Genomic DNA, 25,780 nt, shown 5'->3' on the forward strand with positions numbered 1-25,780 from the left:
TATCTCGAGGCACTCCCTGTGAAAATACATTAACTTCAGCAAGTATTCACACATCTCGACTTTTTCCACATTTTGTGGTTACAGCCTTAATTTTAAATGAGATTTTGTGTCACTGGCCTACACACAATACCCAATAATGTCAGTGGAATTGTGTTTTTAGACATTTTTGAAAATTAAAAGCTGAAATGTATTGAATAAATAACTTCAGAAGTAAAATACAATTCCATTCTCACTCTGTGTGCAATATAAAGTTTTCAATGATGACCTGATATCTGTACCCCACACATACAATTATCTGTAAGGCCCCTCAGTCGAGCAGTGAATTTCAAACACAGATTCAACCACAAAGACCAGGGAGGTTTTCCAATGCCTCGCAAAGAAGGGCACCTATTGGTAGATAAAATAATAAAGAGACATTGAATGTCTCTTTGAGCATGATGAAGATATTAATTACACTTTGGATGGTGTTTCAATACACCCAGTCACAACAAAGATACAGGTGTCCTTCCTAACTCAGTTGCCGGATAGGAAGGAAACCGCCCAGGGATGTCACAATGAGGCCAATGGTTCTTTAAAGCAGTTAGTTTTCTCCTATCACAGCCATGAAACTCTAAGGATAGATCAACAACATTGTAGTTACTCCACAATACTAACCTAAATGTGTGGGAAAAGAACATAGCCTGTACAGAATATATTCCAAAACATACATTCTGTTTGCAATAAGGCACTAAAGTAAATTAAAACTGCATTGTTTTTTACTGTGGCTGTGAATACAAAGTTATGTTTTGGCAAATCCAACACAACACATCACGGAGTATCACTCTTCATATTTTCAAGCATGGTGGTGGTTGCATTATGCTATGGGTATGCTTGTCATCGGCAAGGTCTAGGTTGTTTTCGGGGAGTTAAAAAGAAAACAATCCAGCTAAGCACAGGCAAAATCCTAGAGGAAAACCTGGTTCAGTCTACTTTCCAACAGAAACTGGGAGACAAATTCACCTTTCAGCAGGACAATAACCTAAAACACAAGGCCAAATATACACTGGAGTTGCTTACCAAGATGACATTCAATGATTCTGAGTGGCTGAGTTATAGTTTTGACTTAAATCAGCTAGAACATCTATAGCAAGACTTGAAAATTGCTGTCTAACAATGTTCAACAACCAACTTGACAGAGCTTGACATTTTTTTAAAGAAGAATGTGCAAATATTGTAAAATCCAGGTGTGCAAAGCTCTTAGAGATGTATCCAGAAAGACTCACTGCTGTAATCGCTGCCAAAGGTGATCAAAACATGTACTGACTCAGGGGTGTGAAAACGTATGTAAATTCGATATTTCAATATTTATTCTTCAATAAATGTGCAAACATTTCAAAAAACATGTTTTTTCTTTGTCATTATGGGGTATAGTGTGTAGATTAGTGAGAATTTTCTTCTCGATATAATCCATTTTGAATTCAGGCTGTAACACAACAAAGTGTTGACTTAGTCAAGGGGTATGAATACTTTCTGAAGGCAATGTATATTCTTTCTTGCAATCTGGAAAAAACATCTATGGACATTTTTGTTCCATTTTCACACTGAATTAAAATGCCCCATGACATATAGTACTGGTGAAGATAAGTCTCGGCTTTGATGCAAAACCACCACTTTTCCTGTATGGTTCTATGGTAAAGACATGGATGGGGGAACCAATACAAAATTACCTCTCTGGTGCAGTATTAAAGAAGTCTCGAGGTATTGCTCGCCTGAGGTAGGTACCTCATGATAAGCTGTAGGCAAAACGATCTACCAAGAGAGTTCTCATCTATTTTATTGGTAGCTGTCTATTTACCAACACAAACCGATGCTGGCACTAAGACTGCACTCAACGAGCTGTATAAGGTCATAAACAAGAAAAATGCTCATCCAGAAGCGGCACTTCTAGTGACCGGGGACTTATGGAGGCAAACTTAAATCCGCTATGCATCTGGTTTCCGAGCTGGCCATGGGTGCACCTCAGCCACGCTCAAGGTCCAAAACGATATCATAGCCGCCATCGATGAAAGACAATACTGTGCAGCCGTATTCATCGACCTGGCCAAGGCTTTCGACTCTGTCAATCACCGCATTCTTATCGGCAGACTCAACAGCCTTGGTTTCTCAAATGACTGCCTCGCCTAGTTCACCAACTACTTCTCAGATAGAGTTCAGTGTGTCAAATCGGAGGGCCTGTTGTCCGGACCTCTGCCAGTCTCTATGGGGGTGCCACAGGGTTAAATTCTTGGGCCGACTCTTTTCTCTGTATACATCAACGATGTCGCTCTTTCTGCTGGTGATTCTCTGATCCACCTCTACACAGATGACACCATTCTGTATTCTTCTGGCCCTTCTTTGGACACTGTGTTAACAAACCTCCAGACGAGCTTCAACGCCATTACAACCCTCCTTCCGTGGCCTCCAACTGCTCTTAAATGCAAGTAAAACTAAAAGCATGCTCTTCAACCGATCGCTGCCCGCCCATCTAGCATCACTACTCTGGACAGTTCTGACTTAGAATATGTGGACAACTACAAATACCTAGGTGTCTGGTTAGACTGTAAAAACTCTCCTTCCAGACTCACATTAAGCATCTCCAATCCAAAATTAAATCTAGAATCGGCTTCCTATTTTACAACAAAGCATCCTTCACTCATGCTGCCAAACATACCCTCGCAAAACTGACTATCCTATCGATCCTTGACTTCGGCGATGTCATTTACAAAATAGACTCCAACACTCTACTCAGCAAATTGGATGTAGTCTATCACAGTGCCATCCCTTTTGTCACCAAAGTCATCTGTCACCTGTATGCTCTCGTTGGTTGACCCTCGCTTCATATTCGTCGCCAAAGCCACTGGCTCCAGGTCATCTATAAGTCTTTGCTAGGTAAAGCCCCGCCTTATTTTAGCTCACTGGTCACCATAGCAGCACCCACCCGTAGCACACGCTCCAGCAGGTATATTTCACTGGTCACCCCCAAAGCCAACTCCTCCTTTGGCCGCCTATCCTTCCAGTTCTCTGCTGCCAACGACTGGAACAAATTGCAAAAATCACAGAAGCTGGAGACTTATATCTCCCTCACTAATTTTAAGCATCAGCTGTCAGAGCAGCCTACCGATCATTGCACCTGCACACAGCCCATCGATAAATAGCCCGCCCAACTACCTCATCCCCATATTGTTATTTTTACATTTTTTGCTCCTTTGCATCCCAGTATCTCAACTTGCACATTCATCTTCTGCACATCTATCACTCCAGTGTTTAATTGCTAAATTTTAATTATTTCACCACTATGGCCTATTTATTGCCTTACCTCCCTAATCTTACAACATTTGCACACACTGCATATAGACTTTTGCTATTGTGTTATTGACTGTACGTTTGTTTATCCCATGTGTAACTCAGTGTTGTTTGTGTCGCACTGCTGTGCTCTATCTTAGCCAGGTCGCAGTTGTAAATGAGAACTTGTTCTCAACTGGCCTACCTGGTTAAATAAAGGTGAAATAAAATAGAAATCTGTTTTAACTCATTTCTAACAGCATGTCACATGTGCAACTCCAGGAAAAAAAAACACTAGACCACCTTTACTGCATACACAGAGAAGCATACAAAGCTCTCCCTCACCCTCCATTTGGCAAATCTGACCATAATTCTAAACTCCTGATTCCTGCTTACAAGCAAAAACTAAAGCAGGAAGTACCAGTGACTCTGCTCTTTAATAACTTGTTACTTTTATTTCTTATTCTTACTCGTTTTTTTTTTACTGCATTGTTGGTTAAGGGCTCGTAAGCAAGCATTTCACTGGAAGGTCTACACCTGTTGTATTCAGCGCATGTGACTAATACAATTTGATTTGACTTGCTCAATACGGAAGTGGTCAGATGACGCGGATGCTATGCTACAGGACTGTTTTGCTAGCAGAGACTGGAATATGTTCCGTGATTCATCCAATGGCATTGAGGAGTATGTCACCGGCTTCATCAAAAACTGCATTGACGACGTCGGCCCCACAGTGACCATACATACATACATATCGCAACCAGAAGCCATTATTACAGGCAACATCCGCACGGAGCTAAAGGCTAGAGCTGCCGCTTTCAAGGAGCGGGACAATAATCCGGACGCTTATAAGAAATCCCACTATGCCCTCATCGAACAGGCAAAGGGTCAATACTGACTAAGATTGAATCCTACTACACCGGCTCTGATGCTGTTCGGATGTGGCAGGGCTTGCAAACTATTATGGACTACAAAGAGAAACCCAGCCGCGAGCTGCCCAGTGCCGCGAGTCTACCAGACAAGCTAAAGGTATTTTATACTCGCTTTGAGGCAAGCAACACTGAAGCATGCATGAGAGCGCCAGCAGTTCCGGACGACTGTGTGATCACGCTCTACGTAGCCGATGTGAGCAAGACCTTTAAACAGGTCATCATTCACAAGGCTGCGGGGTCAAATGGATTACCAGGGTGTGTACTGCAAGCATGCATGGAGTGGCTATTACAGACTTGGTCAGGGAGAGATTGAAAGTGTCAGTGAAGATACTTGCCAGCAGACCACCATAGTCCATTTGCCCAAGAATGTGAAGGTAACCTGCCTAAATGAATAACGCCTCGTAGCACTCACGTCGGTAGCCATGGCTCACATCAACACCATCATCCCGGAAACCCTAGACCCACACCAATTCGCAAAAGGCTCAACAGATCCACAGATGACACAATCTTAAATCGCACTCCACACTGCCCTTTCCCACCTGGACAAAAGGAACACCTATGTGGGAATGCTGTTCATTGACTACAGCTTAGCGTTCAACACCATAGTGCCCACAAAGCTCATCACTAAGCTAAGGACCCTGGGACTAAACATCTCCCTCTGCAACTGGATCCTGGACTTCCTTACGGGCCACCCCCAGGTGGTAAGGCTAGGCAACAACACATCTGCCACGCTGATCCTTAACATAGGGGCCCATCAGGCTGAGTGGCCAAGCACAACTGCAACACCATCATTAAGTTTGCTGACGACACAACAGTGGTAGACCTGATCACCAACAATGATGAGACTGCCTATAGGGAGGTCAGAGACCTGGCAGTGTGGTACCAGGACAACAACCTCTCCCTCAATATGAGCAAGACAAAGGAGCTGATCGTGGACTACAGGAAAAGGCGGGCCGAACAGGCCCCCATTATCATCGACGGGGCTCTAGTGGAGCGTGTCGAGAATTTCAAGTTCCTTGGTGTCCACATCACCAAACAAACTATCATGGTCCAAACACACCAAGACACTTGTGAAGAGGGCACAACAACACCTTTTCCCCCCCAGGAGACTGAAAAGATTTGGCATGGGTCCTCAGATCCTCAAAAAGTTCTACAGCTGTACTGTCGAGAGAATCCTGACCGGTTACATCACCGCCTGATATGGAAACTGCTCGGCATCTGACCATAAGGAGCTACAGAGGGTAGTGCGTACGGCCCAGTACATTACTGGAGCCAAGTTTCCTGCCATCCAGGACCTATATACTAGGCGGTGTCAGAGCAAGGCCCAAAAAATTGTCAAAGACTCCAGTCACACAAGTCATAGACTTTTCTCTCTGCTACCGCATGGCAAGCTGTACCGGAGCGTCAAGTCTAGGTCCAAAAGGCTTCTTAACAGCCTCTACTGCCAAGCTATAAGACTGCTGAACAATTAATCAAATGGCCACCCAGACTATTTACATTGACTGACCCCTCCCCCCTTTGTTTTTACACAGCTGCTACTCGCTGTTTATTATCTAGTCACTTTACACCAACCTACACGTACAAACTACCTCGACAAACCTGTACCCCCGCACACTGACTCGGTACCGGTACCCCCTGTATATAGCCTCGTTATTGTTATGTAATTTTACTGTGTTAATGTTTATTTTTTACTTTAGTTTATTTTGTAAATATTTTCTTAATTCTATTTCTTGAACTGCATTGTTGGTTAAGGCCTTGTAAGTAAGCATTTTACGGTAAGGTCTACACCTGTTGTATTCGGCGCATGTGACAAATAAAAAAAAAACTGTCCACACAGGCTATAAATAGGCCTGACCCTCTGTGTTAGCCAATGGAGTTGGAGTATCTAAATCTCTCTCTCTCTCACACACACACACACACACACACACACACACACACACACACACACACACACACACACACACACACACACACACACACACACACACACACACACACACACACACACACACACACACACACACACACACACACACACACACACCTCCAGGACAAAGTGGAAACAGACACACATCCGGATGGATCAATGCTTTGGTGATTAACTCGGCACCGGTCAGCGTAGGAGACTGACCTACCTCTGCCTGCACACACACGCAACCATTCATTCATACACTAGGGCTGCACGATATGGGCAAAAAATAGAATATGATTTTTGTACCAATTATTGCGATTGCGATTTTACTTGTGATTATACATCAACACAGTTGGATAAACTGTTGGAATCATAGAAATTGAATGATCATTCTAATTTTAGAGTTGGAATATAGTGGGCACTTGGAATGCAGTTTTGTTTGGCATGACAACGAATTAAAAAGTAAGGGTGGAGATGGTTGACAGAGTAGTAACCACAGTGTTGGTCAGTGTTTCCCATGGGACCCTAATTAGATTAAAATAGATAGGTACAGTGCCTTCAGAAAGTATTCGGATTCCTTGACTTTTTCCACATGATGTTGTGTTACAAAGTGGGATTAAAATTAATTTAATTGTAATTTTTTTGTCAACAATCTACACAAAATACTCTGTAATTTGAAAGTGGAAGAACATTTGTAAAAAAATAAATGCATAAAATAAAACGGTAATATATCGTGATTAGATAAGTATTCGACCGCCTGAGTCAATACATGTTAGAATCACATTTGGCAGCGATTACAGCTGAGTCTTTTCACACCTGGATTGTGCTTTTTTTGATTATTTTCAAAATTCTTCAAGCTTTGTCAAATTGGTTGTTGATCATTGCTAGACACCCATTTTCAGGTCTTGCCATAGATTTCCAAGCAAATTTAAGTCAAAACTGTAATTCGCCACTCAGGAACAGTCACTGACTTCTTGGTAAACAACTCCAGTGTAGATTTGGCTTTGTGTTTTAGGTTATTGTTCTAATGAAATGTGAATTAATCTCCCAATGTCTGGTGGAAAGCAGACTGAACCAGGTTTTCTTCTAGGATTTTACCTGTGCTTAGCTTCATATTGTTCCTTTTTTATCCTGAAAAACTCCACAGTCCTCGACGGTTACAAGCATACCCTAACATGATGCAGCCACCACTATTCTTGAAAATAGGGAGAGTGGTACTCAGTAATATGTTGTACTGGATTTGCCCCAAACATGACACTTTGTATTCAGAGTAAATAGTGAATTGATTCGCTACATTTTATACAGTATTACTTTAGTGCCTTGCTGCAAACAGCATGCATGTTTTGGAATATTTTCACTTTGTAAAGGCTTCCTTATTTTCATTCAGTCAATTAGGTTAGTATTGTGGAGTAACTACAATGTTGATCCATCCTCAGTTTTCTCCTATCACAGCCATTCAACTTTGTAACTGTTTTAGAGTCACCATTGGCCTCATTGTGAAACCGCTGAGATGTGTCCTTCCTCTCCGACAACTGATTTACGAAGGACGCTTCTATCTGTGCAGTGACTGGGTGTATTGATACACCATCCAAAAAGTAATTCATAACTCCACCATGCTCAAAGGGATAGTCAATGTCTGCTTTATTTTGTTTACCCATCTATCAATAGGTGCCCTTCTTTGCGAGGCATTGGAAAACCTGGTCTTTGTGGTTTAATCTGTTTTTGAAATTCACTGTTTGACTGAGGGACCTTGCAGATAACTGTATGTGTGGGGTACAGAGATGAGGTAGTCAGTCAAAAATCATGTTTTAAACACTTATTGTAAACAGAGTGAGTTCATGCAACTTATTATGTGACTTGTTAAGCACATTTTTACTCCTGAACTTATTTAGGCTTGCCAAAACAAGGAGGTTGAATACTTATTGACTCAGGACATTTCAGCTATTCATTTATAATAAAAAAATATAATTCCACTTTAACATTATGGGATATTGTGTGCGGACCAGTGAAACAAAATCTTAATGTAATCCATTTTAAATTCAGGCGTGCGACTACTTTCTGAAGGCACTGCTGCACAAACAACGCTGATATACTCCACCACAGGTACCGGCCTGTATTAGAGAAAATGTTTGCTAGCATGATTTGCCATATCTCAGTGAATTTAGATAATCATTAGCATTAGCGCCTAACACGATTTTGTTATGCATATTTGCAGCTTGCTAAGACCAAGAAACTAGCATTTTGCAGAGAGAAAGTTACACAAATAGTATTATATAGAAAACGTTTGGAATTATATTAAGAAGCAAAGTGGAAAGCTGTGTCGTTCTTGTTTGGAATAATCTGTTGACTGAATACTGTTGTTTGGTCAATGCACGCAGAGTGAATCTCAAGCATGAGGAGGAACGGCCCGCTTGAGTGACAGGGGGTGGGGCTTGGTGTGTGCTGGATTGGGAAGCGGCCAAAAGAGGAGCAAGCAACAAATCTAAAGTAAAGGAAAATGGGTGTTACAGACGGCTAGGTGGCGTTTCGAAGTATCGCTTCCTTTTGCGATATGGATATTGTGCATGTCAATATCACAATTTAGATAAACATTTGATTAATCGTGCAGCCCTAAGGCACTCGCACACCGTCTGAGGGCGTGGGAACTAACCTCCACAGTCTTGAGTTGGACCAGGTAAAAACAACAACATATTTTTTATGTTTCAGTCAGTTGGCTTTTACAATGCTGTGAAATCCCAACTGCTATCTATTGACCACAGTTTGTTCATGCACACAAATTATTGGTTGGTGGCTATGCAATGCAGTCTCTCCTCGCCCATAGATCACATTCAAAACAAGTCCAAAAATGGAAGTAGCAATTGCAGATTGCCCCTTTAAGCATGGTACTGTATACCAGACTGGTGTTATACAGGGCACAGATGGACTAGTAGCTATGAGAGAGCAGCTAGGCCCTGAAGTGACAGACAGTCAGTCACACCTCTGCTGCTCTACATGGTTCTCTGCTTCTCCCCAGTGTCCCTCAGCTCAGCTCACAACAAAGAGCAGGGGTTCTCAAACGTTTTGGGAACAGGGACCCCTTTTGTGATAGCAAATGAAATCAGGGACCCTCTCATAACTGACTTGCCTAGTTAAATAAAGGTAAAATAATAATCAGAACACAACTCGAGTGAGACAAACATAGCATAGGAGCTTTACTATAACTTCAGCAGTGCATGGCCGGATGAAAATGCTGCAGTTTCCAAGCTAATTTCCTACAATTGCATGTGCATTTGCAGGGCACAACAAAAAATAAATCAATTCACAATGTATTGGTCCAAAAATTAAACCAAGCCTAGTGTCAAACAGTTCTTCTCCCTAAATTCCCTTTCCCCTCTGTCTCACTCATTCAAATCGCATCCCGACCACTCCCTCAAACACAAGCTACATTCCTTGCAAAATGATGACAGTTTTATCACAAATTCAAAATGGCTGGTTGACTGAAGTAGGGAAACATGTGTTCCAACAATGAGCTGCAGTTTTGGAATAATTGCATCCAGTCTAACTTCCGTTTAGGCTACTTTGCAGTTGTCACTAGTAACCGCATTTACAAAGTCAAATTTGGCATTATTTACAAAAAATTCCTGAAAACAAACATTAGCTTTTTGGTCTTAATTTAAGTTTAGGGTTATGCATAATGTTAGCAGTGTGGTTAAAGGTTTAAAATCAGATTTTAAGAAGATACATTTTAGAAATTGGAGAGGTTTATGACTTTGTGGCTGTGGTAACTAGTGAGGCGCGTACGTTGCAAACTGCTAGTGCTACTTAGAATTGATTAGCCTAGGTCAGGGCTCTCCAACCCTGTTCCTGGAGAGCTACCCTCCTGTAGGTTTTCGCTCCAACGCCAGTTGTATCTAACCTGGTTCAGCTTATAAACCAGCTAATTATTCAAATACTGTCTGCTAGATTAGGGTGCGAGTCAAAAAATACAGGACGGTAGCTCTCCAGGAACAGGGTCTCCAGGAACAGCCCTGGCCTAGGCTATAACCCCGCTAAACATAGCAAGGTTCCACACTGAAAATATGCAAAAACAGTGTGATAAAGACAGTGTATTTTCATCAGAATCATTAAGCCTCGGCCTACTCACCAAATATATGTTGTGGCAATAATTCATCCCCATGCAGTGTTCAATGTGGAATTGTTCATCCATTTAGAAAATTCCAAAGAGCAGGCAGAATAAACAACGTCTGTATATCGAACAGAAGGGAGATTTGGTTTGTAACCCTGAACAAATTGTTTTTCAACTTGAGCCCCGTTTCAAATGATCACTCTGAGAATAACTGTTCCAGATGCGAGATGCGTATTACTTAGCACTATTCTGTTCTGTTATATTAGATCATGTTTTTTTTACTAGAAAACAGGTGTGTCTTGACTGTGATAAGGGCTTGGAAAATAAAAGAGTGTCTTGTCTGCTAATTTAACAAAACAAGGCTATGGCATTGCACAGCCATAGGGTTCTACAAGAAAACACCTCTGCTGAGGTTACTACCTTTTTGAAGATTGTATTCCACAATATAATAACTAGTTGATATTATAGTTTCAATAAATTCATCTTAAATGGCACTTTTGTTTTCTGAATATATAGTACCAGTCAAAGCTTGGACATACCTACTTATTCCAGGGAATTTTCTTAATTTTGACTATTATCTACAATGTAGAATAATAGTGAAGACATCAAAACTATGGAATCATGAAGTAACCAAAAAAATATATACACTGCTCAAAAAAATAAAGGGAACACTTAAACAACACAATGTAACTCCAAGTCAATCACACTTCTGTGAAATCAAACTGTCCACTTAGGAAGCAACACTGATTGACAATACATTTCACATGCTGTTGTGCAAATGGAATAGACAACAGGTGGAAATTATAGGCAATTAGCAAGACACCCCCAATAAAGGAGTGGTTCTGCAGGTGGGGACCACAGACCACTTCTCAGTTCCTATGCTTCCTGGCTGATGTTTTGGTCACTTTTGAATGCTGGCGGTGCTTTCACTCTAGTGGTAGCATGAGACGGAGTCTACAACCCACACAAGTGGCTCAGGTAGTGCAGCTCATCCAGGATGGCACATCAAAGCGAGCTGTGGCAAGAAGGTTTGCTGTGTCTGTCAGCGTAGTGTCCAGAGCATGGAGGCGCTACCAGGAGACAGGCCAGTACATCAGGAGATGTGGAGGAGGCCGTAGGAGGGCAACAACCCAGCAGCAGGACCGCTACCTCCACCTTTGTGCAAGGAGGAGCAGGAGAAGCACTGCCAGAGCCCTGCAAAATGACCTCCAGCAGGCCACAAATGTGCATGTGTCTGCTCAAACGGTCAGAAACAGATTCCATGAGGGTGGTATGAGGGCCCGACGTCCACAGGTGGGGGTTGTGCTTACAGCCCAACACCGTGCAGGACGTTTGGCATTTGCCAGAGAACACCAAGATTGGCAAATTCGCCACTGGTGCTCTGTGCTCTTCACAGATGAAAGCAGGTTCACACTGAGCACGTGACAGACGTGACAGAGTCTGGAGACGCGTTGGGGAACGTTCTGCTGCCTGCAACATCCTCCAGCATGACCGGTTTGGCGGTGGGTCAGTCATGGTGTGGGGTGGCATTTCTTTGGGGGGCTGCACAGCCCTCCATGTGCTCGCCAGAGGTAGCCTGACTGCCATTAGGTACCGAGATGAGATCCTCAGACCCCTTGTGAGACCATATGCTGGTGCGGTTGGCCCTGGGTTCCTCCTAATGCAAGACAATGCTAGACCTCATGTGGCTGGAGTGTGTCAGCAGTTCCTGCAAGAGGAAGGCATTGATGCTATGGACTGGCCCGCCCGTTCCCCAGACCTGAATCCAATTGAGCACATCTGGGACATCATGTCTCGCTCCATCCACCAATGCCACGTTGCACCACAGACTGTCCAGGAGTTGGCGGATGCTTTAGTCCAGGTCTGGGAGGAGATCCCTCAGGAGACCATCCGCCACCTCATCAGGAGCATGCCCAGGCGTTGTAGGGAGGTCATACAGGCACGTGGAGGCCACACACACACTACTGAGCCTCATTTTGACTTGTTTTAAGGACATTATATCAAAGTTGGATCAGCCTGTAGTGTGGTTTTCCACTTTAATTTTTAATTTTGCGCTATCATTTGTATTTCAACAGGACAATGACCCAACACACCTCCAGGCTGTGTAAGGGCTATTTGACCAAGAAGGAGAGTGATGGAGTGCTGTATCAGATGACCAGGCCTCCACAATCACCTGACCTCAACCCAATTGCGATGGTCTGGGAGGAGTTAGACCAGCAGAGTGAAGGAAAAGCAGCCATCAAGTGCTCATCATATGTGGGAACTCCTTCAAGACTTTTGGAAAAGCATTTCAGGTGAAGCTGGTTGAGAGAATGCCAAGAGTGCGCAAACCTGTCAAGGCAAAGGGTGGCTACTTTGAAGAATCTAAAATACATTTTGATTTGTTTAACACTTTTTTGGTTACTACATGATTCCATGTGTTATTTCATAGTTTTGATGTCATCACTATTATTCTACAATGTAGAAAATAGTAAAAATAAAGAAAAACCCTTAAATGTGTTGGTGTGTCCAAACTTTTGACTGGTATTGTATATGGGACAATTTAGCAATTAGGATTCATTATCTCCAATGGTTATCATAAATTAGGCATTGTTCCGCACTGTTGGCATATAGATACACGCACAATTGTTTTTCCAATGTATGCCTTGTGTTCTAAAAATTATTATTATTCTTTTTTTATGCGAGCACTCAAACAGTCTAGAAATGTCAAATACCCATCCCTAACAAACACGCACAAACACACACACTGATCTGACAGAATTCTATACCTGCGATGACAATGTGCAGACAGACAGACACACATGCAGAACACACAAAAACACAGACACATATTGATCAACAGCCACAGATGCATAGCTATCCTGCAACCCTGAGTACTATCCTCTCTGTAAACTCCTCTCTCTAGTGTGAACGGCATCAGGACCCATCTATATTGGCTCCTATCTGTTCCAGAGAGCTGGATGTAGTGTAGAACACACCTACTCAACCCACAGGAGGGACTGCACTGACACCACACCCGGAAATAACTGTTCCCCACAACCCACCCACCCACAGACTGACTGACTGCCGTGCAAATCACACAGCTAAATGCTACCAACCTCCAACTAATGCAAAAGCACACTCTCTCCTCTCTCTCACACTTTGCTAGCATGAGAGATGGAGCGGGAGAGCTTTTTCATGACACACACACACAGACTGAGTACTAGCACCAATACGGGAGTATGAGTCAACATCATTCATCAACAGTTTCTTCGCCTCTCAAATGAAGAGCAGTGAAAAGCATTTCTCAGCCAGAGCAATTGCCTATTGGAGCAGCACAGTTCTTCAACCCTGTATTATCCACTTGGCAAATAGAGTTCTTGGATCGAGCATTTTCCTATTGGATCAAAATTTGGCAATTGTGATTTACTAGAATTGAGATGATGAGGAACTGTGTGTCTCTGCAGCTAAATAACCAAGCACTGAGTTCAGCTAGCTACCACAATATATCTCTTCCAGAAACACAACTTAACAGAACTTCACTTAGTTTTAACACTCGGTTCTACAACCAAACATCTACGTTAGTCTACAAACAAACATCTAGTCAAACACATGCCAGGGAGTTCTAAGGGGAAAGCAGAGAGCAGGGTGAGTTTTTCTCAAGGGATCAGAGCTAGATAGTTTATCCTTTTGGGGAGGTGGATAATCAGCGGCAAGGGCAGAGGGTCTCTCTGGCTCTCTCTATCTGTCTCCAGTACCAGTCGGAGGAAGCATGTGTTCCCAGCGGGAGCGTAGAGCACCACCACGCTGCTCCTTAGTTCCTCCGAGTTGAGCCAGGGTCCTCCCAGGAGAGGCACCTCCAGCCTGGGTTGACCTCCACCTGGCCCTCCTGCTGCGCTCCTCTTTCCCCGGCCCCCACCACCTCCACCCTGGTCCTCCTCCGTGTGGCGCAGCCATGGACCCCCTCGGGCCCCTGAACACCAGTCCCTCAACTGCAGGCAGTCCAAATTCATGGCTCATCTCATCTCCCGCAATCTCGACCCGCTGAACGCTTCTTATCCATGGCTCAGCTCAGCTAAGCTAAGCTTGAGCACTGTTTGGCTCAACACTCTGTTTGTATGGCACCAGCACAGTACCCAGTAGCCAAGCCTGGCCCAGAGCAGCACAGGCTGGTTTGGTTGGGGTACAGCAGACAACCCAGTGAGCCCACAGAGCAGCCCTATGGTCCTACAGTCCAATGCCTACTGAAGTCAGCCGACCTCCAATCCCATTAAGCCGGAGTGGCAGAACGGATTAGTCGGCCCAGGGGGAACTAAAAATAAACACAACTCACGCTTCCTCCTCCTGCTCGCAGAGTCCTGAGCGCGCACACTGCACGCACCCACTTCCTGCGGAGAGCTGTCGACATGTCAATCGCCTCGCTACACGACACCAGCCGAGCGGTCGGCGGTCGGAATGGGAGTCAGGGCGCCAGGGTCTCCCATCCGTCTGCTCTCCCTCCCTCCCTCCACATTCTCTTCTCCCTCCCTACTCCGTCTCTCTCTTGCCTGCTCTCCTCCCCCCAATTCACCGGCTTCCTCCAGGCTTATGTAATCCTAATACAACACACACACACACACACACACACACACACACACACACACACACACACACACACACACACACACACACACACGAATATCAGCACCCAGTAATGTGGTGAATATCAAACACTTCATTGTGCAGTGTCAGATACCAATATTCATGACTAAAACAGTGACAGTAGAAAAGCCGGTAGCAAAGCACAGTATAATGAAATAAAGGGCAAGCTGACCCGACCCTCTACAACTCATCTCCTCTCATCTCATCAACACTGAGCTGACAGCTGAATAAAACATAATTACACTGTAACAGAGAGAGGGGGAGAGAGTGGGAGCGCTAGAGAAAGACAGACTGGATCTAGTATGAAATCGGTTTAATTAGTTGTATCCACCATAGAACAAGAAGCTATCAGAGCAAGCAGAGTATGGTACGGGTCTGTGGGCACGATAGTATGAACAGGGTTTTAATTATATTCCTTTCTGATCCACACGGTACGAGATGACTAATGCTTACCAGGAATTAAATCTCACACACACACACATAGGACATAGAGATCATGTGTGTGAATGCATACTTTATGTCTTTGTGTGTGTCTGTGCATACTGAATGTGTGTGTCTGTGCGCACTGTATGCATTTGTTGATTTAGTGTATTGTCCGGATCTCTAGACAGAAGGTTAGGGGTGACCTGGAAAAAAATTACTCTGGGATTAAAGGGATATAAGCCAAATTCGAACGGCACTCGTATTACTAGAGATGTTGGTTATGTAATTATTTCCCCAGCATGTGCGTTTCCAGGAAATGATTTGCAAGGGAATCGTTTTTCCAAACTTTTTTTTTTAAGGACTTTTAGTGACAGAAACCTGGAGGTTTTTATTCTAGGTGTAAAAATATTCAACATCATGTCTACAGTAATAAGCTACACTGATAACTTGTGCTTGGCTGCCAAATGTATAGGTGTCCCCATAATATTTAAATTGAGGAAGTGTGATCATAATCTTTATTTTAGCGATCCACGGTAGATGTCCCTGCTAATGAAAAATCTCCCAATCCTGCTGATGTGAGCTGCTGCAAAACGGACTGCAGTTGAGATGTGTTATGAGAAAATGAACCAGCCATTTGCAAAAAGTTTAGCTCAGTGGAGAATTGGGGATGCCCTGCTTTGCGATCTATTACCTACATTTACAGCCGGAGTTTCATTAAAGATGCACTATGCAGAAATCGCCATTTCCTGGTTGCTGACATTCTAATAGTTTTGCCTATTTTCAGTTTATGTAACAAAACAAGCAAGTATAGTGTAGAGCAGTTGTTCCCAAACTGTTATAGTCCCGTACCCCTTCAAACATTCAACCTCCAGCTGCGTACTCCCTCTACCACCAGGGTCAGCGCACTCTCAAATGTTGCTTTTTGCCATCATTGTAAGCCTGCCCCACACACACACTACATGATACATTTATTACACTTAAGAATGAGTGTGAGTTTGTCATTTCCCACGAGCCGGGTTGTGACAAAGAACTCTTATAGGACCAGGGCACAAATAAAATAAATATAATATCATTATTATTATTATTTATTTAACCATCTTACATATAAAACCTTATTTGTTCATCAAAAATGGTGAATAACTCACCACAGGTTAATGAGAAGGATGCACATAACTCTGCAATGTTGGGTTGTATTGGAGAGAGTCTCAGTCTTAAGTCATTTTCCACAAACAGTCTGTGCCTGTATTCAGTTCATGCTAGTGAGGGCCGAGAATGCACTCTCACATAGATACAGTGAGGGGAAAAAACTATTTGATCCCCTGCTGATTTTGTACGTTTGCCCACTGACAAAGAAATGATCAGTCTATAATTTTAATGGTAGGTTTATTTGAACAGTGAGAGACAGAATAACAACACAAAAATCCAGAAAAACTAATGTCAAAAATTGTATAAATTGATTTGCATTTTAATGAGGGAAATAAGTATTTGACCCCTTCTCAATCAGAAAGATTTCTGGCTCCCAGGTGTCTTTTATACAGGTAATGAGCTGAGATTAGGAGCACACTCTTAAAGGGAGTGCTCCTAATCTCAGCTCATTACCTGTATAAAAGACACCTGTCCACAGAAGCAATCAATCAGATTCCAAACTCTCCACCATGGCCAAGACCAAAGAGTTCTCCAAAAATGTCAGGGACAAGATTGTAGACCTACACAAGGCTGGAATGGGCTACAAGACCATCGCCAAGTAGCTTGGTGAAAAGGTGACAACAGTTGGTGCGATTATTCGTAAATGGAAGAAACACAAAAGAACTGTCAATCTCCCTCGGCCTGGGGTCGCCACGCAAGATCTCATCTCGTGGCCTTGCAATGATCATGAGAACGGTGAGGAATCAGCCCAGAACTACACAGGAGGATCTTGTCAATGATCTCAAGGCAGCTGGGACCATAGTCACCAAGAAAACAATTGGTAACACACTACGCCGTGAAGGACTGAAATCCTGCAGCGCCCGCAAGGTCCCCCTGCTCAAGAAAGCACATATACATGCCCGTCTGAAGTTTGCCAATGAACATCTGAATGATTCAGAGGACAACTGGGTGAAAGTGTTGTGGTCAGATGAGACACAAATGGAGCTCTTTGGCATCAACTCAACTTGCTGTGTTTGGAGGAGGAGGAATGCTGCCTATGACCCCAAGAACACCATGTCCACCGTCAAACATGGAGGTGGAAACATTATGCTTTGGGGGTGTTTTTCTGCTAAGGGGACAGGACAACTTCACCGCATCAAAGGGACGATGGACGGGGCCATGTACCATCAAATCTTGAGTGAGAACCTCCTACCCTCAGCCCGGGCATTGAAAATGGGTCGTGGACGGGTATTCCAGCATGACAATGACCCAAAACACAGGGCCAAGGCAACAAAGGAGTGGCTCAAGAAGAAGCACATTAAGGTACTGGAGTGGCCTAGACAGTCTCCAGACCTTAATCCCATAGAAAATCTGTAGAGGGAGCTGAAGGTTCGAGTTGCCAAACGTCAGCCTCAAAGCTTTAATGACTTGGAGAAGATCTGCAAAGAGGAGTGGGAACAAAATCCCTCCTGAGATGTGTGCAAACCTGGTGGCCAATTACAAGAAACATCTGACCTCTGATTGCCAACAAGGGTTTTGCCACCAAGTACTAAGTCATGTTTTGAAGAGGGTCAAATACTTATTTCCCTCATTCAAATGCAAATCAATTTATAACATTTTGACATGCGTTTTTCTGGAGTATTTTGCTGTTATTCTGTCTCACTGTTCAAATAAACCTACCAGTAAAATTATAGACTGATCATTTCTTTGTCAGTGGGCAAACGTACAAAATCAGCAGGGTATCAAATACTTTTTTCCCCTCACTGTACGTGGTTGCAAAGGGCATCAGTGTCTTAACAGCGCGATTTGCCAATGCAGGAAACTGAGCGCAGCCCAATCCAGAAATCTGGCAGTGGCTTCTGATTAAATTCAATTTTCACATAACCGCTTGTTGCAATTTCAAAGTACCTGCGTAATTGTGCACCCAACTAACTCAGGTGGTTCGCTTTATCACATTTGACATTGTCCGTAAGCTTGAGTTCATTTGCACACAAAAAAATCATACAATGATGGAAAGTAGAGGTCGACCGATTAATCGGAATGGTCGATTTCATTAGGGCCGATATTTTCAAGTTTTCGTAACAATCAGTAATCGGTATTTTTGGCCACCGATTTGCCGATTTTTAAAATAAATCTCTTTTTTTTTTAAGGCAAGTCAGTTAAAAACACATTCTTATTTTCAATTACGGCCTAGGAACGGTGGGTTAACTGCCTTGTTCAGGGGCAGAACGACAGATTTTTACCTTGTCAGCTTGGGGATGCAACCTTATGGTTAACTAGTCCAACGCTCTAACCACCTGCTTTACGTTGCACTCCACGAGGAGCCTGCCTGTTACGCGAATGCAGTAAGAAGCCAAGGTAAGTTGCTAGCTAGTTTTAAACTTATCTTATAAAAAACAATCAATCAATCATAATCACTAGTTAAACTAGTAATATCATCAACCATGTGTAGTTATCTAGCCAGTCCTGCGTTGCATATAATCGATGTAGTGCGCATTCGCGAAAAAGGACTGTCTTTGCTCCGAAGTGTACCTAATTATAAACATCAATGCCTTTCTTAAAATCAATACACAGAAGTATATATTTTGAAACCTGCATATTTAGCTAAAAGAAATCCAGGTTAGCAGGCAATATTAACCAGGTGAAATTGTGTCAGTTCTCTTGCGTTCCTTGCACGCAGAATCAGGGTATATGCAACAGTTTGGGCCGCCTGGCTCGTGGCAAACTAATTTGCCAGAATTTTACGTAATTATGACATAACATTGGAGGTTGTGCAATGTAACAGGAACATTTAGACTTATGGATGCCACCCGTTAGGTAAAATACGGAACGGTTCCGTATTTCACTGAAAGAATAAACGTGATAGTTTCTGGATTCGACCATATTAATGACCTAAGGCTCGTGTTTCTGTGTGTTATTATGTTATAATTAAGCCTATGATTTGATAGAGCAGTCTGACTGAGCGGTGGTAGGCACCAGCAGGCTAGTAAGCGTTCATTCAAAATAGTACTTTCGTGCGTTTTGCCAGCAGCCCATCACAATGCATTGCGCTGTTTATGACTTTAAGCCTATCAACTCCCAAGATTAGGCTTGTGTAACCGATGTGAAATGGCTAGCTAGTTAGCAGGGTGCGCGCTAATAGCATTTCAAATGTCACTCGCTCTGAGACTTGGAGTAGTTGTTTCCCTTCCTCTACATGGGTAACGCTGCTTAGAGGGTGGCTGTTGTCGATGTGTTCCTGGTTTGAGCCCAGGTAGGAGCGAGGAGAGGGACGGAAGCTATACTGTTACACTGGCAATACTAAGGTGCCTATAAGAACATCCAATAGTCAAAAGGTATATGAAATACAAATCGTATAGATAGAAATAGTCCTATAATTCCTATAATAACTACAACCTAAAACTTCTTACCTGGGAATATTGAAGACTCATGTTAAAAGGAACCACCAGCTTTCATATGTTCTCATGTTCTGAGCAAGGAACTTAAACGTTAGCTTTCTTGCATTATTTAAACCAAATTGAACATGTTTCATTATTTATTTGAGGCCAAATAGATTTTATTGATGTATTAAGTTAAAATAAGTTCCTTCAGTATTGTTGTAATTGTCATTATTACAAATAAAAAATAAAAAAAAATAATAATAATATAAAAATCGGCATCGGCTTTTTTGGTCCTCCAATAATCGGTATCGGCGGTAATCATAATCGGTCGACCTCTAATGGAAGGACCTGTGTGTTTTCCTAATGCAGACAGAGAAGAGCTCCAACTTCTTAATCATAGCCTCAATTGTTTGTCCCGCACATTGAATATAGTTGCGGAGAGTCCCTGTAATCCTAGATTCAGATCATTCAGGCGAGAAAAAACATCACTCAGATTGGCCAGTCGTTTGAGAAACTCATCATGCAAGCAGTCAGACAAGTGAAAAAGGTCAGTAAAGAAAACGTTAAGCTCGTCTCTCAATTCAAAAAATGTGTCAATACTTTGCCCCTTGATAACCAGCGTACCTCTGTATGTTTTAAAAGCGTTACATGGTCGCTGCCCATATCATTGCATAATGCAGAAAATACACGAGAATTCAGGGGCCTTGCTTTAAAGTTAAGCATTTTCACTGTTGCGTCCAAAACGTCTTTCAAGCTGTCAGGCATTCCCTTGGCAGCAAGAGCCTCTCGGTGGATGCTGCAGTGAACCCAAGTGGCGTCGGGAGCAACTGTTTGCACGTGCGTTACCACTCCACTATGTCTCCCTGTCATGGCTTTTGCGCCATCAGAACACATAATTACATTACCCAAACAGCAAAACTAATCCCATCCGAATAAGGCTTAAGGCCATCTGTGTTTGTGCGTGAGTGCATGTCTTTCTTCATAGAGTTAAACCTTGATATTCTCTAACTATGCAAGCCAGAGAAATAGTCTAGCTCACTTTCTTTGAACCACCTTTTCTATTGTCTCTTATGCAAAATGCTCCATAAGACTTGCTTAAAGCATTCGTAGACTTGCTATAAGCAAGACCTGAACTAGACCGATGTCATCAAGTTTGAGTCACTTCTCCCATCTCTAAAATGGATGACACATCATCATAGTCTACAGTCAGTCAGGTGGCTTTAAATAATTTATACTAGAAACCAAGAAGTGCATCATAAGACATCAGCCCGCTGAATCTGAAAATTTAGAGCTTCTTCTCTGCTGTTTGAAGAAAAGTTAGTCTCTGAAAGTCTATGTATTTAACAGGGACAGTGCAAATTAATCAACAATCTCTTGCCAGAAATAGAACAGCTGTTAGTTGATGCGAAACTGAAACTAAAATATCTACAATGCCGTTGGAGGTACGCCAAATAAAAATGTGGCTCACATTTTCAAACAGTACATTTATATTTTCCAACTGGGCCTTATATTTGGGTGAGTTTTTTTTTATTCGCCTCTGTAGCCTCATTTCACTGCCAAAAATAAAATTAAATCATCAACTGTTCAGCAAAATAACACAATGTGAAATACAGGTAGCCTAGTCAAATAATTAACATCCAATCACATTAACCGTTACTCTCTCGCGGGAACCTTTGCGCAGACATTTAGAAACTAAACATGATAACTTGAAAAATAAGCCACGGCAGTTTTTTGAGCGAGAATAAAGACGACTTTCAAGTAGTAAGACATGTATAAAAGCAACAGATGCCATTAATAAGAAGGGGCTAGAAGCGTCTTATATGGTGAGCTACCGAGTGGCTAGGACAGGCAAGCCCTATACTATTGTGGAGGACTTAATTCTTCCTGCTGCCGCAGATATGACTGGGACAATTCTGGGGGAAAAGGAGAAAAAAAACTATACAGACAATGGCTTCATCAAACAACACTGTTTCACGACGCATCAGTGACACGGCAGGAGATGTTTTGAAACAATTACTGCTTTGCATACACGCCAGTGAATTACATGCATTACAGCTGGATGAGTCAACAGACGTGGCGGGCCTGGCACAGCTCCTGGTATATGTCTGCTACATTTATGGGGGCTCAATTAAGGAACACATCCTCTTCTGGAAACCAGGAAAATATGAGAGGACATTTTTAAAGTACTGGACAGCTTTCTGACATCAAATGGACTTTGGTGGTCAAGATGTGTTGGTATCTGTACTGATGGCGCAAAAGCCATGACAGGGAGACATAGTGGAGTGGTAACGCGCGTGCAAGCAGTTGCTCCCGACGCCATTTGGGCACAGCGGGATCCATCGAGAGGCTCTTGCTGCCAAGGGAATGTCTGACAGCTTGAAAGACGTTTTGGACACCACAGTGAAAATGGTTAACTTTGTTAGTAAAGCAAGGCCACTGAACTCTCGTGTATTTTCTGCATTATGCAATGATATGGGCAGCGACCATGTAATGCTTTTACAACATACAGAAGTGCGCTGGTTATCAATACCGTATTTACATAAGTATTCAGACCCTTTGCCATTAGATTTAAAATTGAGCTCTGGTGCATCCTTTTTATACAACCTGATTGGATTCCACTTGTAGTAAAATCAATTGATTGGACATGATTTGGAAAGGCACACAGCTGTCAATATAAGGTCCCTCAATTGACAGTGCATGTCAGAGCATAAACCAAGCCATGAGGTCGCAGGAATTGTCGTAGAGCTCCAATTCAGGATTGTGTCGAGGCACAGATCTGGGGAAGGGTACCAACCAATTTCTGCTGCATTGAAGGTCCCCACAAACGCAGTGGCATCAATCATTCTTAAATGAAATAAGATTGGAACCACCAATACTTTTCCTAGAGCTGGCAGAGTTCCTCTGTGGAAATGATAGAACCTTCCAGAACAACTGCAGCACTCCACCAAATCAGGCCTTTATGGTAGATTGGCCAGACTGAAGCCACTCCTCAGTAAAAAGGCACATGACAGCCCACTTGGAGTTTGCCAAAAGGCACCAAAAGGACTCACAGACCATGAGAAACAAGATTATCTAGTCTGATGAAAACAAGATTGAACTCTTTGGCCTAAATGCCAAGCGTGACGTCTCTAGGCGAACTTGGCACCATGCCTACAATGAAGCTTGGTGGTTGAAGCATCATTCTGTGGGGATGTTTTTCAGCGGCAGGGACTGGGAGACAAGTCAGGATTGAGGCAAAGATGAACGGCGCAAAGTACAGAGAGATCCTTGATGAAAACCTACTCCAAGACTGGGGTGATATTCACCTTCCAACAGGACAATGGCCCTAGGACAATGACCCTAAGCACACAGCCAAACCAACGCAGGAGTGGCTTCAGGACAAGTCTCTGAATGTCCTTGAGTGGCCCAGCCAGAGTCCGGACTTGAACCCGATCTAACATCTCTGGAGAGACCCGAAAATATCTGTGCAGCGATGCTCCCCTTCCAACCTGACAGAGCTTGAGAGGATCTGCAGAGAAGAATGGAAGAAACTCCCCAAATACAGGGGTGCCAAGCTTGTAGCGTCATACCCAAGAAGACTGGAATCTTATCGCTGCCAAAAGTGCTTGAACAAAGTACTGCGTAAAGGGTCTGAATACTTATGTAAATGCGATATCAGTTTTTATACATTTGCACAAATTTCTTGAAACCTGTTTTTGCTTTATCATTATGGGGTAGGGTATTTGTTAATTTTTTTTATAAATGTGCAAACATTTCTCAAAAACTTTTTTCGCTTTGTCATTATGGGTAATTGTGTGTAGATGGATGATTTTTTTTTTTATCCTCATCAATTTTAGAATAAGGCTGTAACGTAACAATGTGGAAAGAGTCAAAGGGTCTGAATACTTTCCAAATGCACTGTATACAGAAACACTATACATAGTTTCTCTTCCTCAACTATGTGTGTAAAGGTAATGTGTAATTAATTACCTTATACTACACAGTAAAATGAGCAGTGTTCTTGAGTTGAAATGACCATTGAATAGCTTCCCAAATCCCAAACTGTAGCTTGGATATGGACATGAATATATGCATTTTCCTTACATAATCCTATTCTACTGTTAGGGGCTTGGAGTGACCACGTGAATTGGCCTTGTCTATATGGGTCTGATAGCTGTGGCTAATCCACTATTGTTCAGTCTAAATTGGGACCCCTTCTTAGCAGGCACTTTAACCAGTCAGCCCAGACAGGTTCCAAGGATCCCTATCCTTAATAGCAGTGAGGAAGTTGGAACTACTTGATTGTTGCATTTCATGTCTTATTGAAAGTCCTTCTTTCCTGCTCCTCTGTTGTAAATATTTCAGACATCATCTTTCCCTCATTAATAAAGAATGCGTCCAACAGCATTTGAGAGCAGGAAGCAGAGCAGAGCTGGGATAGGACTAGACTAGTATAACAGAACAGAGATACACACGAGACAAAAGTCCGGACAGTGTTCTCACAAGCCCACTAACAATTACTGACGTATTTTCAGCAAGCCATGACACCCACTATCTCAGATTGTTCTGAAATGGTTTATGCAGTTAGAAACAGAAAAGATAAGCCTGCCTGCAACATTAATTTATGAAATAATACTTCAGAGAAATTCAGCTAATTGATTGCATCCAAATTGGCCATTTGAATTTATAGGACATATAATATTCAATAAATATAGTACCCAAAATCTGATTTGGACCACACTTCTTCCTACCAATGAGTAGGAAGAAGTGAGGAATCCCCCCAAAATTACCAAAAAGTCACCCACGGACCCCACTATAATCCCACCCGGACAACTAGTATACAGTATCAGTTCACTATGTCTGACAAGTAGCATGGAGCTGCGACTTGGATTATTGCTTCTTCTTACTATGTAATCCCCCTGTTCAGGGAAATTAGCCATTGAAGTCAATTGCCTTAATTCCCATAAAACCATGTGAAAGTACTGTGTGTGTGTGTGTGTGTGTGTGTGTGTGTGTGTGTGTGTGTGTGTGTGTGCGCCTATGATAAAGAATTAAACATGACCCCCTCCATTTTTCACCTATATGACCCAATTGAACAGCTCCAAATGATAACACCAGTACCCACCACTCCAACCAGCCCCCAATCAAATCTACAATTTTCCAATCCCCTCAAAAATAGCTCTGGTAATAACACAATAAGTACCCTTTTGACATTGCTAAATGGGGGAGATTAAAATAAAACAAGAGCACAAAAAAGGTTACAAAAGGCACTTAACCTCCCCCCATTCTTCCCTCTACCTCTTCTCTCTTCCACCATCCTTTCCCTGACTAAGAGGAAAGGAGCCAGATTCATTAAAATACTTTTTTTCTTCAAAGCGGAGCAGAGAAGAGGCTGTGAGAGATGCTCTGCACCACCCATGGACCCTGTATAACAGCACTGACCTTTTCACCACACACCAATCCAGTAGAAGGGCAAGTCAACAGCACTTAACCAAATAGGGCTATCTTCTATATACCTCCCATACCTTGTCACACCAAACTGATTGGCTCAAACACATTAGGAAGGAAAGAAATTCCACAATTTAACTTTTAACAAACAAGGCACACCTGTTAATTGAAATGCATTCCAGGTGACTACCGCATTAAGCTAGTTGAAAGAATGCCAATAGTATGCAAAGCTGTCATCAAGGCAAACGGTGGCTACTTGGAAGAATCTAATTTGTTTAACACTTTTTTGGTTACTACATGATTCCATATGTGTTATTTCATAGTTTTGATGTCTTCACTATTGTGTCTTTGTGTAGTATTCATCCCCTTGGTGTTTTTCCTATTTTGTTGCATTACAACCTGTAATTTAAATTGATTTTTTATTTGGATTTCATGTAATGGACATACACAAAATAGTCCAAATTGGTGAAGTGAAATGAAAAAAATTACTTATTTCAAAAAATTCAAAAAAATTCAAAACTGAAAAGTGGTGCGTGCATATGTATTCACCACCTTT

General features: G+C 42.5%; 1 protein-coding gene across 5 annotated transcripts in view; it reads right to left on the minus strand.

Moving 5' to 3' along the window:
• LOC115164101 (tight junction protein ZO-2) overlaps positions 1 to 25,780 on the minus strand; it is a 109,486-nt gene that overhangs the window by 38,409 nt on the left and 45,297 nt on the right. For 2 of the 5 annotated variants that reach the window (XM_029716230.1, XM_029716229.1), the window contains exon 1: positions 14,562 to 14,726. The exons of 1 other annotated variant lie outside the window; for it this stretch is intronic. In XM_029716230.1, coding sequence (XP_029572090.1) covers positions 14,562 to 14,636 — 75 coding nt within the window. In that variant the 5' untranslated portion in view covers positions 14,637 to 14,726. Of the gene's footprint in view, positions 1 to 13,986; positions 14,099 to 14,561; positions 14,728 to 25,780 lie in introns of those variants that run through there. 2 more of the 5 variants (XM_029716227.1, XM_029716232.1) reach the window with 2 other exon arrangements.

Source organism: Salmo trutta, chromosome 27, assembly GCF_901001165.1.
Source record: "Salmo trutta chromosome 27, fSalTru1.1, whole genome shotgun sequence".
Taxonomy (NCBI): domain Eukaryota; kingdom Metazoa; phylum Chordata; class Actinopteri; order Salmoniformes; family Salmonidae; genus Salmo; species Salmo trutta.